The sequence below is a fragment of the Propithecus coquereli genome, unplaced genomic scaffold (genome assembly GCF_000956105.1).
Source record: "Propithecus coquereli isolate 6110/MARCELLA unplaced genomic scaffold, Pcoq_1.0 Scaffold24, whole genome shotgun sequence".
NCBI classification, from domain to species: Eukaryota; Metazoa; Chordata; class Mammalia; order Primates; family Indriidae; genus Propithecus; species Propithecus coquereli.
Window position 1 is genome coordinate 4,342,283 of NW_012147952.1, and position 14,218 is coordinate 4,356,500.

General features: G+C 37.1%; 1 protein-coding gene across 1 annotated transcript in view; it reads right to left on the reverse strand.

Moving 5' to 3' along the window:
- Nucleotides 1–14,218, reverse strand: part of COL12A1 (collagen, type XII, alpha 1) — a 119,796-nt gene that overhangs the window by 64,104 nt on the left and 41,474 nt on the right. The window contains 12 exon segments of the mRNA XM_012646039.1: nt 686–815; nt 1,923–2,059; nt 3,977–4,106; nt 4,419–4,561; nt 6,280–6,409; nt 6,955–7,094; nt 9,379–9,525; nt 10,130–10,294; nt 10,394–10,513; nt 10,600–10,749; nt 12,505–12,626; nt 13,709–13,901. Coding sequence (XP_012501493.1) covers nt 686–815; nt 1,923–2,059; nt 3,977–4,106; nt 4,419–4,561; nt 6,280–6,409; nt 6,955–7,094; nt 9,379–9,525; nt 10,130–10,294; nt 10,394–10,513; nt 10,600–10,749; nt 12,505–12,626; nt 13,709–13,901 — 1,707 coding nt within the window.

Below are 14,218 nucleotides of genomic sequence, written 5' to 3' on the forward strand. Positions count from 1 at the left end.
CATATAGTAAGATTTCAAAAAATATTTGATAACTAATGCATCATTTCCAGAGCAAATGTCAAACTCAAATCCAAGAACATGCTTTTCTTCCCCATCCGACTTCCTACACACATACACACACACACACACACCCCAAAATAGTTGGAAGAAGAATTAGTGACAGTGGCTGATAGAAAGTATCATAAAAGGGGGCTGGGCATAGTGGCTCAGGTCTGTAATCCTAGCACTTTGGGAGATCAAGTTGGGAGCACTTGCTTGAGGCCAGGAGTTTGAGACCAGCCTCAGCATGAGCGAGGCTGTCTCTACAAAAAGTAGGAAAAAATTATCTGGGGCTGGTGGTGCACACCTGTAGTCCCAGCTACTTAGGAGCCTGAGATAAGAGGATCACTTGAGCCCAGGAGTTTGAGGTTGCAGTGAGCTGTGATGATGCCACTGCATTCCAGCCTGGGTGACAGAGCAAGACCCTGTCTCAAAAGAAAAAAAAAAAAAAGTGTCATAAAAGAAATGGATACAAAGATAGAAGATGGGACACTTCCTAAAAAGGAAATAAGTGAAAAGCAATCTATGAATCCAGACATTATTAAATACTGGCAAAAGTAGCATTAACAAATGAAATGACCAAGTAAGTTGAGTTGCACGTGCATGTAAAGGATTGTTTCTCAATTATCAGTAAAGCACAACTCACGGGTAGTTTCTTGAGCAGTCACTGGAGGAGACTCCCCTTCATCATATACTGCAGAAACACTGACTGTATACTGGGTTTGTGACAATAGGTCTTTGAGAGAGATGCTCGTCTCTGATCTGTCCACATCTACCTGTAATAACAGAGCAATGGAACTACTTTTACAAAGGGTTTAGTTTTGAAATCTCTCTGTTGTTTGCTGTATCTTTAAGCACAAGAACATAAAAATTGTGATAAGAAAAAAAGTAGTGTTTTCCAATTTGCGTAAGAATCTAGAAACTGGACACAATGTAAATGTTCCCAAAGTGGAAAAAATGTACGTACTGGAGCCACACCTGACACTATTGTCTAGCAAATAATGACTGCTTACGGATTGAAACAAACTAATCATTTTCCACCTGTTTTTCTTTGCTTTATTTCTTTAGTTCTCTTGCGCATGGCATTATTTCATTTGTTATGTACAAGAACCTGGGAGATTCACCAGCCATTGTACCCCCTTTTAAATGGGAACACAGAATGAAATGAATGTGTGCACGTGTACAAATTAGATTTTGTAGAGTTCACAAATGACCAGCAGAATCAGTAACTTAGTACTTAGAGAAACTATTCCTATGCTCCAAAAATGCCTCTCAGATTCCGACATTAAAACTCTCTCAAGCACACACAAGTTATAAACCTATTCGCTGGTGAAACCCCCTTAATTTGCTCCCACTTTGAATCAGGTTGCCATAGAAACAGCTCTTCTTTACTCCAACATCATCTCAAAAATGTTCACTCCTAAAGGGACACTCCTCTAATGGCATATTCCTCCTTTCTCTCTGTCCTGCTAACTGTCTTATCTTCCTATTATCTGCCAAACTCCCCCTATTCCTTCCCGCATTATCTTGCTACCTTTTATTTTTAGAAACACTATGACATTTTTTAGTAATTCATAGAATGGGATACACCATATAAGGCAACTGGATGAGAAGGAAATACCATTTAGATTCTATAACTCTTTATCTACTAAGGGATGATGTTTTTGAAATGACTATCACACAGGAAACATTTCTAAACTAAATACAAAACAGTCCAATGTATTACTGATTTTCAAAAAGTATTTAATATCACAAGTTTTCAACAATATATTAATAAAGTGACAAGTATTCAAAACATGCTATCATCTATACTTGATAAAGTTCTTTTGTTAAACCTACCAGGAAAACAAATATTTTCAAATCCTTTCTAATCTTCGACCTACCTCTTTGACATCCTCTTCTGGTGTTTTATACTGAACAACGTATTTACGCACTTTTCCGGGCACAGGTTCCCAAAAGACATTCATGGTGCTGTGAGTCACATCTCTGAGTTTCAGATCTTGAGGTCTGGGTAAAGGCACTGGAGAAGCAGGAGATATTAGATCCAGATGTGCTTCTCAACCACAACGCTCTAAAGCATCCACACAAGCTTTCAAGAAGATGTCTAAAGAAACCTTAAAGGTGTATAGCAAAATAACTGCAAAAAAAAATGATTATGATGGTAAAAGTACCATGATTCTACCAGATAGAGCTGAATTCTTCTTAAGGAAGTTTTTTAAAAATAGGATATATTTAATATTTTGTTATCACACTGCTAACTCCTCATTCATAAGTTAATCTTCTTCCATGCTATTTAAATAAGCTTTTACTGGCTGCTCAGCAATAATAAATCCTAATTCATCATATGTAGCTCATATTTAAATCAGTTAGTATATTACTAGGAAACAAAATCAATAAAGTTATGCTCCCTTAAGAATGTGATAATAAAACAAATGCTTACAAGAGTGAATGAAGAATGAAGATGAGCCAACATCAAGCATCCAATAAGCTTATAAGAAAACCCACAGAAGCCTAATTGGTTAGAAGAAAATCCAAATGATATACTTTTACCAAGCCTAACAAAACTTTACCTTAGAAAAGAGGGAGGATGACAATGAATAAAGAGATTTTCTCTTGTTATATGAGACGTATCTCCCTCTTTCTAGCTGCCCATTTGACCACCTTTCTTCGTCTGTCATTTTGACTCTGTGCATCTCTGTTCCTGAATCTCTATCTCCACCTCCATGTTTCTGCACTTCCATCTCCAATGCTTTTGTCTCTCTGCGTCTCTCTCTGCCCTCTCTTCCTCCTCTGCTGCAGCCCAGCACCTTACCCGAACTCGTGACCGTTCAGCCCACTATGACTCCTGGGTCTTCTTTCTCAGCACCCTCAGAACATGTGTCTCCATCCCTGGCTGGCCCCTGCCCTCCTGCCATCTGCCACCACCCTATTTCCATAAACCCACCAGCTCAGGACAGGGTCTAACATATAAAAGATGATTTTAAAATATTTATTTGTTGTCAATAAATTTATACTGATCCACCCTGCCCAGGCTTTTTCTCTTCTCTCCCTCATCTCCTCGGTCCTTTTTCCCCCTTGAAGTTCCTTCCAACTTCTTAATTTCCTTAGAAATGTGGGCTGAGACTCACCAAACTTAAGCCAAGTCATCAATCCCAGCATGTCCACCTCTCCAAGCATGAAACAAAATACCAGCTGGGGAAAGCAAGGGTGCTAAGTGCAATTATTGTCACTTTTCAAGAAAAAGCACCTCAATGCTTACTGAAACAAGCTGGAAGCACAAAAGCGTCTGACTAGCACACATACAAGAGAAATGCAAATCATGACGGAGTTCATATGCTCTATACCACTTTGTATTATTTAGTGGTATATTCCCAACGCCTAGCCCAGTGACTGGCATATAATAAGTGATCAACATCTTTTTGGATTGGGTAAATTGACTAATTCAGTTAATTAAAACAGACTTATTGGTGTGTGCCATGGAGTTTCTATTTCAACATGAACTTGGAGCATCTTGATCTTAAACCAAATATCTTCCTCCAAAACTATATTCACTCAACATTCCCATTTTCACCAATGCTATATACCATATTTCATGGATCCAGGACAAAATCAATCATAAGATGCACTATTATTTTATATTCTATGTCCTGATTGACACCTGACCAGGAGCAATAGTAAGACACCATTGATTGTAAGATAAATCCCAGTATCAGGCATATCAAATGTGAAAAAAAGAATGTACATCTTAGAATCAATTTAAGATGTTTCCATAAGTCTAGAATTAAAATATTCATTCTCAAGTTTGGCTGTCAAAAGTAATAACTCTGTAACTTATACACGAATTATCAAATTATTGTTAACATCATGTGAAAGAAATATTCTAATGAATGTTATGTTTACAACAATAAGAAAGGAGGGAAAACTAGCAGTAGCTTACAGGTGACTTGTCGAGCAGTGACAGGTTCACTAGTGAGGTCATGCAGGGCAGCCTGGACTGTGACAGCATACTCGGTGTTGGGAGAGAGGTCAGTCAGCTCTACATCATTCACCGTCGGCCCCACACGCATCTGCATACAGATGTGCCAAAGGGAAATAAGACGTTCAAATCAAGCATTTCCACTTACTGGGAATAGCCAATTGAAGCCAATTTGTAACCACTAGATTAGAATACAACTTTTATTTTTCATTTATAAAAATTGCATTTCCTTTCGCATGCCCATGTTTTCTAAAATGTGTCACAGGCCATGAACCTAATTTTCTACTTTTCTGTTACATGTGTAAAGTTATAAATTAGTTCACAAGTAATTTCAGTATACTGAGGACTGTAACACTGTAAAATCTGAGGTAGAACCAATGTTAAAGAAATAGATATCTCTTACCTCTTTGGGTTTTGTCAGTTCTGCTACCTGAGTGGGCTCGTATGACAAGATGTAGCCGGTAGCTCCCCCCACGGGCTGCCATTGCACATGCATGGTGGTGGGGCTGACATCATAAATGTTCAGGCTGACCACAGGGACTGGCACTATGGAAATGTAAAAGCAAACATCAGTTTCATTCCTTTCATTCCACTTATTTTTTAAACCATTGTTTCCTACCTAATTATTGATATTTGTATATGCTAAATAGAGAATGGGTAGCTACGAGAAATCAGTAAGAGTTAATATAATCTTTCCCATTCACCCTCAAAATACCCAATCTCATCGTTCATTGCACTTCATAATCAGGACTGCTTGTTACAAAACTATATCATAGAGGGAAAAATGTTAAGATTCCAATTGCAAATGACATTCCAGTGACTATATGGAAGCCAAAAGAGATGCCAACTCTCTGAGACTATAATCTCTTTTTCTGGAACATCTAGTTCCAGAAAAAACTAGTTGACTATTTTTATTCTTCAATCATAGAACTTCATACATAAGTAACCAACAGAGTATTTTTTAATCTTTCTTCCAAAAAATAAATTTAAAATGAGAATGTCATACATTAATAACTGGAACATAGTGGATTTATAGCTTTTTGAAGACAAGTCCATGAGGCAGAGTAAAAAGTTTACAATCTCTTGTTAAAACCCATATTGCATCAAAGATTGAGTTTAAAGTTTTAAGGAATTATCAAGTTAATCCTGCCAATTATAAAATACTTTATTTCCTGCCTCCTACCATCTAATACAAAAGGGTATGAGGGAAGAGATAAGGACCTAAGGAACTGAGCAGTACGTGGGTGGAGTCAATCTCTCCCTAGAAGGAAGGAAGATATTCACTGCTTCCTCTAATTAGTGGCTGTCTTTCTTCTGCCTTGAACCCAACCAAGAAGCAAGAAGGAAAGAGTATTTTCATATGGTCTTGGAAACCCTACCAGGAATAGGAGCGGGAAACATCTCCCCCAAAAGCTCTGCTCAAAGTCAAAGCCCTTAGAGCTTCTCTATTCAAGGCCAAAGGCCAGAAAGAAAGAGGAGATCTCATTGCCAGCAGGGAGATCTGGCCATCAGCAGAGGTGAAATAGATCATCTATACACAGCTCCTCTTCCTAATCTTAGTGTCACTTCCCACATGGTAGCTTTCCTCATATCTTACTCCTGAAGAGCTTTGTTCCTTAATAAAATGTCACCATAAAGCAATCAGAATAAGGTTTAAAGTATTATCGCTGAAAGGTATATTTGCATTTTAAGAAACTTTCTTGAAAGCATAAAGTTTTAATATCCTAAGAAGTGAATAACCCTATTAAAAGTATTTTTCCCTCTATGGCTGTGTGCAGTGGCTCCCGCCTGTAATCCTAGCACTCTGGCCAAAGAGGGAAGATCACTTGACATCAGGAGTTTGAGACCACCCTGAGCAAGAGTGAGACCCCGTGTCTACAAAAAATAGGAAAAATTAGCTGGGTGCGGTGGTTCATGCCTATAGTCCCAGCTACGCAGGAGGCTGAGGCAGGAGGAGCCCAGGAGTCTGAGGTTGCAGTGACCTATGATGATGCCCCTGCCCTCTGGCCAGGGAGACACAGCGAGACTCTGTCTCAAAAAAAAAAAGTACTCTGTCTCAAAAAAAAAAAAAGTATGTTTCCCTCTAAATTATTATGGCCATGACCACCCATTCCACCACTAGGATCCCCTGATGGCAGGAGCAGCCAGCAAGAGCATAAAATAATTTGGAAGGCTGGCAAAAATCATACATGGGCCATTACCTCTTATCTTAGAAAATTGTAAAAAATGAGAAAATGTTTTTATTTTTTAAAAATCTGACTTACAGGTTTTTTCTGTGCCCTTCAGAGGCTCACTATATTCATCTTCTACCACGGAATACACATTAACGACATACTCAGTTTCAGGCTTCAGATCTTTTAGCACTGTGCTAGTATCCAGCCGACTCACATAAAACTAGGGAAAAAAATCATAACAAGTTATATATAATCAGTTCCCTTTTTCTACTATACTTACAAAGTAGTTAACTGCAATGAGCTTAGAAACTATATTTCAATGAGGCCATTTTCTTGCTTTTGGAAACCACCAGATTTCGATGAGATCTTGGACAATTCATATAATTTTTTCTCCCAGCTGTTGTTTCCTTATTTGTAAAATGAGTGGGTAAATAATAAATCATCTTTAAGGTTTCTGCCAACTCTATGATTCTACTATGAACTCATGAATAAATCAAGCATCTTCTAATAAAATTTTAATGAAAAAATCATATTGATATTCTGCAACTCTTAGAAACCAAAACAATTTCAACAAAGCTCTTTCCCTTTAACTAAGCCCAAATGGGCTGCCTTGCAAAATCAAGAATAGAAAGCACCATTCTTAACTCTGGTCTGCCCTTCTCTTCATCCCTCTTGCCCCTCACCCAACATTATTCTCAGAGCCTTCATGCAGAGGACCCAATCTCAACATCAGGAAGGACTGGGTGGTAAGTGCTGCCTACTCACTTCTTGACGTTTTCCTCCAGAAACCGGGTAGTATTCCACCTTGTATCGATCCACATTGTCAGAAGGAGGTACCCAGCTCACTCTAAAAGAACGATGGGTTCGCTCAGAAATAACTAAGTTAGAAGGTGCTTCCAAATCACCTATACATGGAAATAAAGTGCATACACTTTTTTCATTATTGTAGCAAGGTGATGAATTTTGAAATTACATTGAACCGGTATTATGCTCTGTCTTTCAAGCTTGTACACACTTCCTCTCACATATTAAGTAGCTACAATAAATCAGTAAAGAGGCTCATTGCCCATATGACCTCTCTGTATGGATAGCCAAAGGGTTCTTTAGCCTCAGAAGATTCAAACCAGAGCTCACTGTCTTTCCTTAAAACTTGATCCTCCTCTTCCTTAAGAAGTTTACCCATTTTCCAGTTGCCTAGACTCGAAACCTCTCGATCATCTTTGTATACCTTCTACTCTTTCTACCTTTGTATATATAGCCAATAAATAAGAATTCAGGTCCTGACAATTCAGCTTCTCCATTGTTCCCATCACTATTGACACAACCCAACTTCACGGCCCTCATTATAATTTTGATTATATATGTTCATGTCTTATCTCCTTAACTAAAGGTTATGCTCTGTGAGGACAGAATCAGTATTTTATTCATGTTTAGTTCCCTTACAGGATCTAGCTCAGTAGAGAAACTGACAACTTTATCACTAAAGAGATAATGAAAGCAAACAAGTATTTTAAAATTTTGGAACATCCTACTGCCTGTAATTGAGCTCTCTGTGGGTGGCTATAGGTGAAATGACTAATACGTAACAGTATCTAGAATAAATATTGATAAAAATAGAATTATTAAACCCAAGTTGGCCAACAGGAAGATGTCCCAAATAATAATTTAAAGAGAAAGAAATTAATCCAATGACTCCATGAACATGACAAATCACTTTCATATAAACTCTTTCTACTTCCTTTGCAAGCCAAAACTGGGGAAAGCATTTCCATTCTTAGTATCCTAACCTTTATTGTACTTGGGTCATAGTCAAGCCTACAAAATCATCAAGCAATTTACTGTCTCAGAAACTAGAATGAATGCAACTATTACACAGTTGATAAAAAAAAAAAAATAAAGGAAAACAGATAAAAGATGTTTTCATCCCACTCAAAGTTCTCTCCAACTGAATAAGACTACAACTCCTTCAGCTAATCCAGAGCCAGAAGCCTACTAATTCTGGCTGCCTGGCTGGTCTATTTCTCCGGGGAAAAGGTCAGTCTGTTGTTCAAAATCTTAAAAAAAGAAAATCTGCAAAAGTTTGGGGAGATAAACTCAAGAAGGAACATTCAAATAAATGTATCCCCAGTACCCAAAGCATGTGAACCATTTCTACTACATTATTTGTTAAACTCTTTCCAACTTTTCCAAAACCAGAATAAATTAATGAAGGAAAGTTTTTACCATAATCTACATGTACTTAAAAGGAACTTTTCTCATCTTATAAGGACCATAATTTTTATCATTAATTTCCAAAAACCTTCAAATTTGGTGCTTACCATGCTTTGCCCTATGATTTACACAGATAGTAATCATTCTGTCTACCCTTTGTCACTACAAATCCAGTTCTCTAATTTTATTTCTAAATCCTAATTCCTTACCCATAGCTACCTTTTTCAAAGACCACTAAAAACATCCTTAACCATTTCACCCTCATGAAGTAATTTACCTTCTCTAGATCTCAGTTTCTTCCCTGGTAAAGAGAGATTATGTAATTTCTAGAGTCTAAACTCTAAAACTATAACTTCTCTATACATTTAGGAATTACAAGTGTCAAGTATCAAATATGATCTTCTATAGTTTAGGCAAAGCAAACTAGACATAAGACCCCTCTTCCATTCCTACTCATATTAGGAAAGGTAAAAAAAGGTACCAAACTTTAGAAAACAAAAGTCTGGGAACAACCACCTGACAGCAACACAATAATTAAATAGAGTGAAGATTCTTTACTAGAGAATATACACCAGAAAAGAAAGGATCTCTCTTTCTCTTTCCACCCCTATTTATATACATGTGGGGTGTGTGTATGTGTGTGTGTGTGTGTTTGTGTGTGTGTTATGCAGGTACATATAAACTAAATGTATCCTTAAATAAGCTAGAAGTCACTTTCTAGTTTGGTGTCATCCCAAGAAACAAAGCAGTGATCCTCAACTGGGGACAGTGTTTCCTCCAGCAGACATTTGGCAACATCTGAAGGTATTTTTATTTGTCACACTCAGCGGATGCTACTGGCATTAAGTGGGCAGAAGCCTAAGACAATGGTAAACATCTTACAGTGCACAAAACAGGCCCTTCCACTCACACAAAAAAGAATTATCTGGCCCAAAATATCAACAGTGCTGAGTGTGAGAAACCCCAGGCTAGACTTACCTGGACCTTTGACACTATTACACAAGTTAATGGTGAGATCATCCACAATCCTAGAGAGTGACTCAAAGTCTGCCACATTGTATGCATGGGTATCGTCAGGGTCAGTTGCAATCATCTTTAACTCAACTTCATCAGCATTTTTAATACCTTGGAAAATTGATATATGCAAATTAAAAGCAACTCCTCAGGAAAAAAAATTAATAGAACAAAGCAAATGTTTTAGGGCTTTCTTAATTAATGGCTGATTTAGGCCAACTATGAGGGTTCAATAATTTATTAACTAAAGCATATGTTATTTTCTTCAATAATAAAATGATTACTAATCTATAGTTATAAAATAGAAACAAAGAATATAAACTGAAAGCTATTCTAAATTGCCATCTTCTGAATGCGTCTAGAACCAATTTCCCACCAAAAAGTATCTTTTCAGTGTTTTTTCTGAAAAATAAAATAATGGATATCAAAAATAAACATGGTTCTGTGGAAAACCAAATAGGAATTTTCCCGAATCCTCTTAATAGCACATTGTTCATCTTGATCCATTACTTTTCTTCTAAGAAACCATGTAGTTTTGTCTCATTACAAGGAGAAAAGAAAAAATGAATTAACTTTCTAGACCATCATTTTGATAAATTTTGTGATAGGGAAAATATATTTGTTTGTTTCATGCTACAGATAATATTTTTAACTACAAAAACATCCCCAGCACATTTGTAACCGCAGGGGCATCGCTATCCTTTTCAACACTTACCAATAGCAAACAGCTCCACGCCTTCATCCTTGAGTTTCTTTGAAGGTGCCTCGACATCATCTTGTGATTTTCCATCAGTAATGAGAACACCAATTTTGCGAGCTCGAGGCCTCATGCCAGCTTGGGTTCTGAAGCTCTGCTGGCGAATGAAATTCAAAGCCATGCCTAGTGGGATTTTAAAAAGAGAATCAATCGCATCACTACTTGGCCACATGCTTTGACCAAAAGCACCAGCTGAAAGAGCTCCCGACTGTCCTTACTCACCTGTGAGAGTATTGCCTCCTTTGTATGGTAAGTTTGCCACAGCTTGCAACAAGCTATTCTTGTCTCTGTGAGCATTTAATTGCCACTCTGTTCTGGGGTCTCCACTGTACTGAGCAAGGGCTAAAATAACAAACACCATTGGGATTAGCATACGTAAAGGAACAAAATGAGTATGTCCGAATGTCTTCAATATTGTCAGAACCTACCAATTTGTACTCTTTTGGGGCCGATCTCAAAGACTTCCACAATACGAGAAATGAAACTTCTCACGGTTCTGAAATTTGCCCGGCCAATGCTCCATGATCCATCCACCAGCAACACAATGTCTGCTTCAGCTCTAGTGAGACACTCCATCCCTGACACAGCAATCGTGAGACAAGGCAGTAAGGAGCAAATTGTTGGCAGGGTTACTTCCTAGACATGCCTCTACCACTCCTTGGATGCTCAGTGTTGCCTATTTCAGATATAGTAATATCTTAGCTCAGTGATTGAGAGTATGAGACTCTGACAATATATCCATGTGATTTATTAACCTCAATTAACTGTCATGAGAATCAATTCATCCAAAGATTATTTCAATGGCCAATCTTTCCTTCATTTTTGACTACATTTTCTTCCCACCTTCATAGAACCTGGAGACTTGAATTACACATCGTTGTAAATTTGATGGGCTCACAAACACAAGAGCTGAAATAAATGAGAATGTATAACTATCTAACTATAAGGCATTCATAATTTTAATCAAATTTTAATGTGATCTAAAGATTAGATGTTGCATTCTTCTACAATATTTAATGGTCATTAGCAGACAAGAATGATAAAATCTTTAAACTAGAAAAGGTTTTAGTGAGTCAAAAAATATCTTTTGAAATAATTAAGCTCCCAGGTAACTACTATGTATATTATGAAGTATTAGATACCTGACTCTCAAAATTAGACCTTCTTGAAGTAAAGACATATTTTTGAAAACGTGGTAAACTATTATATTACTTAATTATTAATTATTTAACTTTATCATCTACTATGTATAAAAATCAGGTAAATATAGATGATGAAGTGTGCACATTTAAAGAATCAAGAAAGATGGAAGACAATTTAGAAAAGTATGCAAACAAATATATAAATTGAGAGCTGTAGAGACAAGCACAAACATTGATACAAAGAAAAAGCTTTGGGAAGAGAAAATAATCCCAATATCCTCAGTGTACAAGCTACAAAATAAAAATATAAGTCAGTTAATATCATCATAAGAGAAATAACAGAACATTAATACAAAACAGCAAGATTTGACACTTTATTTTATCCCCATCCATTTCTTTAATGTTCTCTTTTCCAAGAACCTATATTACCAGCTATGAATTTTCTAACTTATTACAATGTTAGCACTTGATCTTCATATTACCAAAAAAAGAAAAATCACTGAAAAAAACTAGGTTATGCCACAAAGTACAAATGTGCCTTTCATGTATTATACACTACATCAGGATTGAGGATTCCCAAATACTATCCCAAGCACCTAAGCCTTTGCAAGCCTGCTCCTGCACTGCCCAGATCTATTCTTTTTTAGGAAATAATAAAAAATTTAGATGTGAACTCTGTCCACCATTTCCACCTCTAATAATGTTAAAAACCAGCTTCACGTACATCAAGGCTATGATCGTGGCAGGGGCAGAAAATCTAAAGGTCTTATGTTACCATTTTGCTTTCCAAGTTGTGGTTGCCCACCTATTTATATAACCTAACTCTGCTTGCCCACCCCAGATAAATTGTTTCTGCAATTACTTTAACAAAAGAAAACTGAATCTTAGTCACTAAAAAGAAAAAAAAAAGGTACAATTTCTACACTTAATAAAAACTCATCTTTAAATAATACAGTACTATGTAACTAATGCAATGCTGACAAGAGAAACGCACAGAACAAAAAATACCGTCCAAAGTATATTTGACTGGCTGTTTGAAAAAGTTCTTTTGATAAGTATGGAAATTATTAAAATAAATTTTAGTGTAAAAATTTTATAGTCATTTTTCATTGTATGATAACCTAACAGCTCACATTTGAAATAGTTTCATAATATTAAGTATTCCTAGGGGAGTGTAATTCAATTTCTTACCAGAAGATAAAATTGGCATCACAGTTGTATCAGACAGGGTTGTCATTTCTTGTCCAACGAGTGGCGAACTTTCTCCTCCATCAAACATTCCAAAAACATTCACTTTATAGGTGGTACCTGCCCTGAAATATTAAAATATGTAGTCTGTACGGGCCATTGGTACAAGTGGTAGCATTTTTTGGCTTTGTTAAAGACATGCATCTTGATTTATGAACTTTCACTCAGAGGAACTTATAATGTTCGACATCTTGAGAGAAGAAAATTAACTTTCATCACTTTCCAGCTTATGCTTACCCCGGGAGGTATCAAGGAACACTACACAGCAAGCATTCCAGGGAACACTAGGGATTCACAGCACCAGTTTCTGCCGTGCCTTTCTATCGGATGCAGCGTGCCCTGCCCATCCCTTTTAGCACGTCAGAGAAGAATCACACTCTATTCTTACTGCTTCTAAGCAATGCCCTTTAAGAAAATGATTGAAATGTTGTACCTTGCAGAGTAACATAAGGCACCTAGCACGATGCCTGACACATAGCTCATTAAATTTCTTCCTTCCTACTCCAGTAAAAGTAAATAGCAAGCGTTTATATAGATTGCAATACTGTTGAATGAATGGTTGAAAAAACAAACTTTCCAAATGCAACACACAGTAGTCCATTCTTTTTACTGTAATGAATGTAGGGTGCTGTTCAAACTCAAATTTCCTTGTTTTCCACTGCACAGCCCGAGGCTAGACCTTTAATCAGCCCAGCCTTGCCCTCTCCTGCCAGCTGGCACCAAGCACAAAGTCCTGCCCTTTCTCTCTCATGTATCACAGCGGAGAGGGATTCCCATTCGGGATCTCAGCATGAGTCTCCTGAGCCCTTCCAGAAAGCACAGGAACCCACAAATCTCCACATGGCTGGAATTTTGGTGAAATTGTGTAATACAGATGTCAATTTTTAAAAAGCAGAGTGTTACTGAAAAATGCCATTACTGATCATGTAAAAACAAAAATCATTACAGCAAATCCTGCTCAGGCCGAAATTCTGTTGCTAGCCTCTGATTCCTAACCTCAACTCCAGCAGCACCGAGCATGAGAAAGCAGCTTTAGCTGATTTTAAATACTCCGCTGGCAAACTAACATGTTAATGATTATTTGTACAAGGCGTATTAATTCGCATAAGTTATTCAATCTTTCAGCACAAATGTACTTAATTCCTACCTAAGTTCCTCCAAAACAACGGTGTTGTCATAGGGTCCAACCACTAACTCCCCCAGTCTTCTGTCATCCCCCGTAGGGTGGAATGTGACTTTATAACCTTTCACTTCCCCAGGGGCAGGCTCCCAAGTCACTCGGAAGCTTGACATAGTTGGGTCAGATGTTTTGAGGTTTCTGGGCGACTTAAATCGAGATGCTGTAAAGACGAAAAGATTTTTAAAATATTAATAAGACTAAGCTTTTAAGGTTTTATATTAACCCCTACAAAAAGGTATATTTATAAAAAGAGTTAAGTCTGGTAACACAAGACATGATGTTCAATAAAAGTCCTGACCACAGAATGCTACCCAAGCAGAAGTGTAAATAATTCTCACAACACAGATTAGATTCACCTTAAAACATGATTTTACCAGGAACTAGATTGGTAAAAATGGTAAGTTAATTAGGCATCCTATTTAATAATTATAATTTAATTTGCTACAGGATCAGTCTTAAATATTCACAAATGAAGTA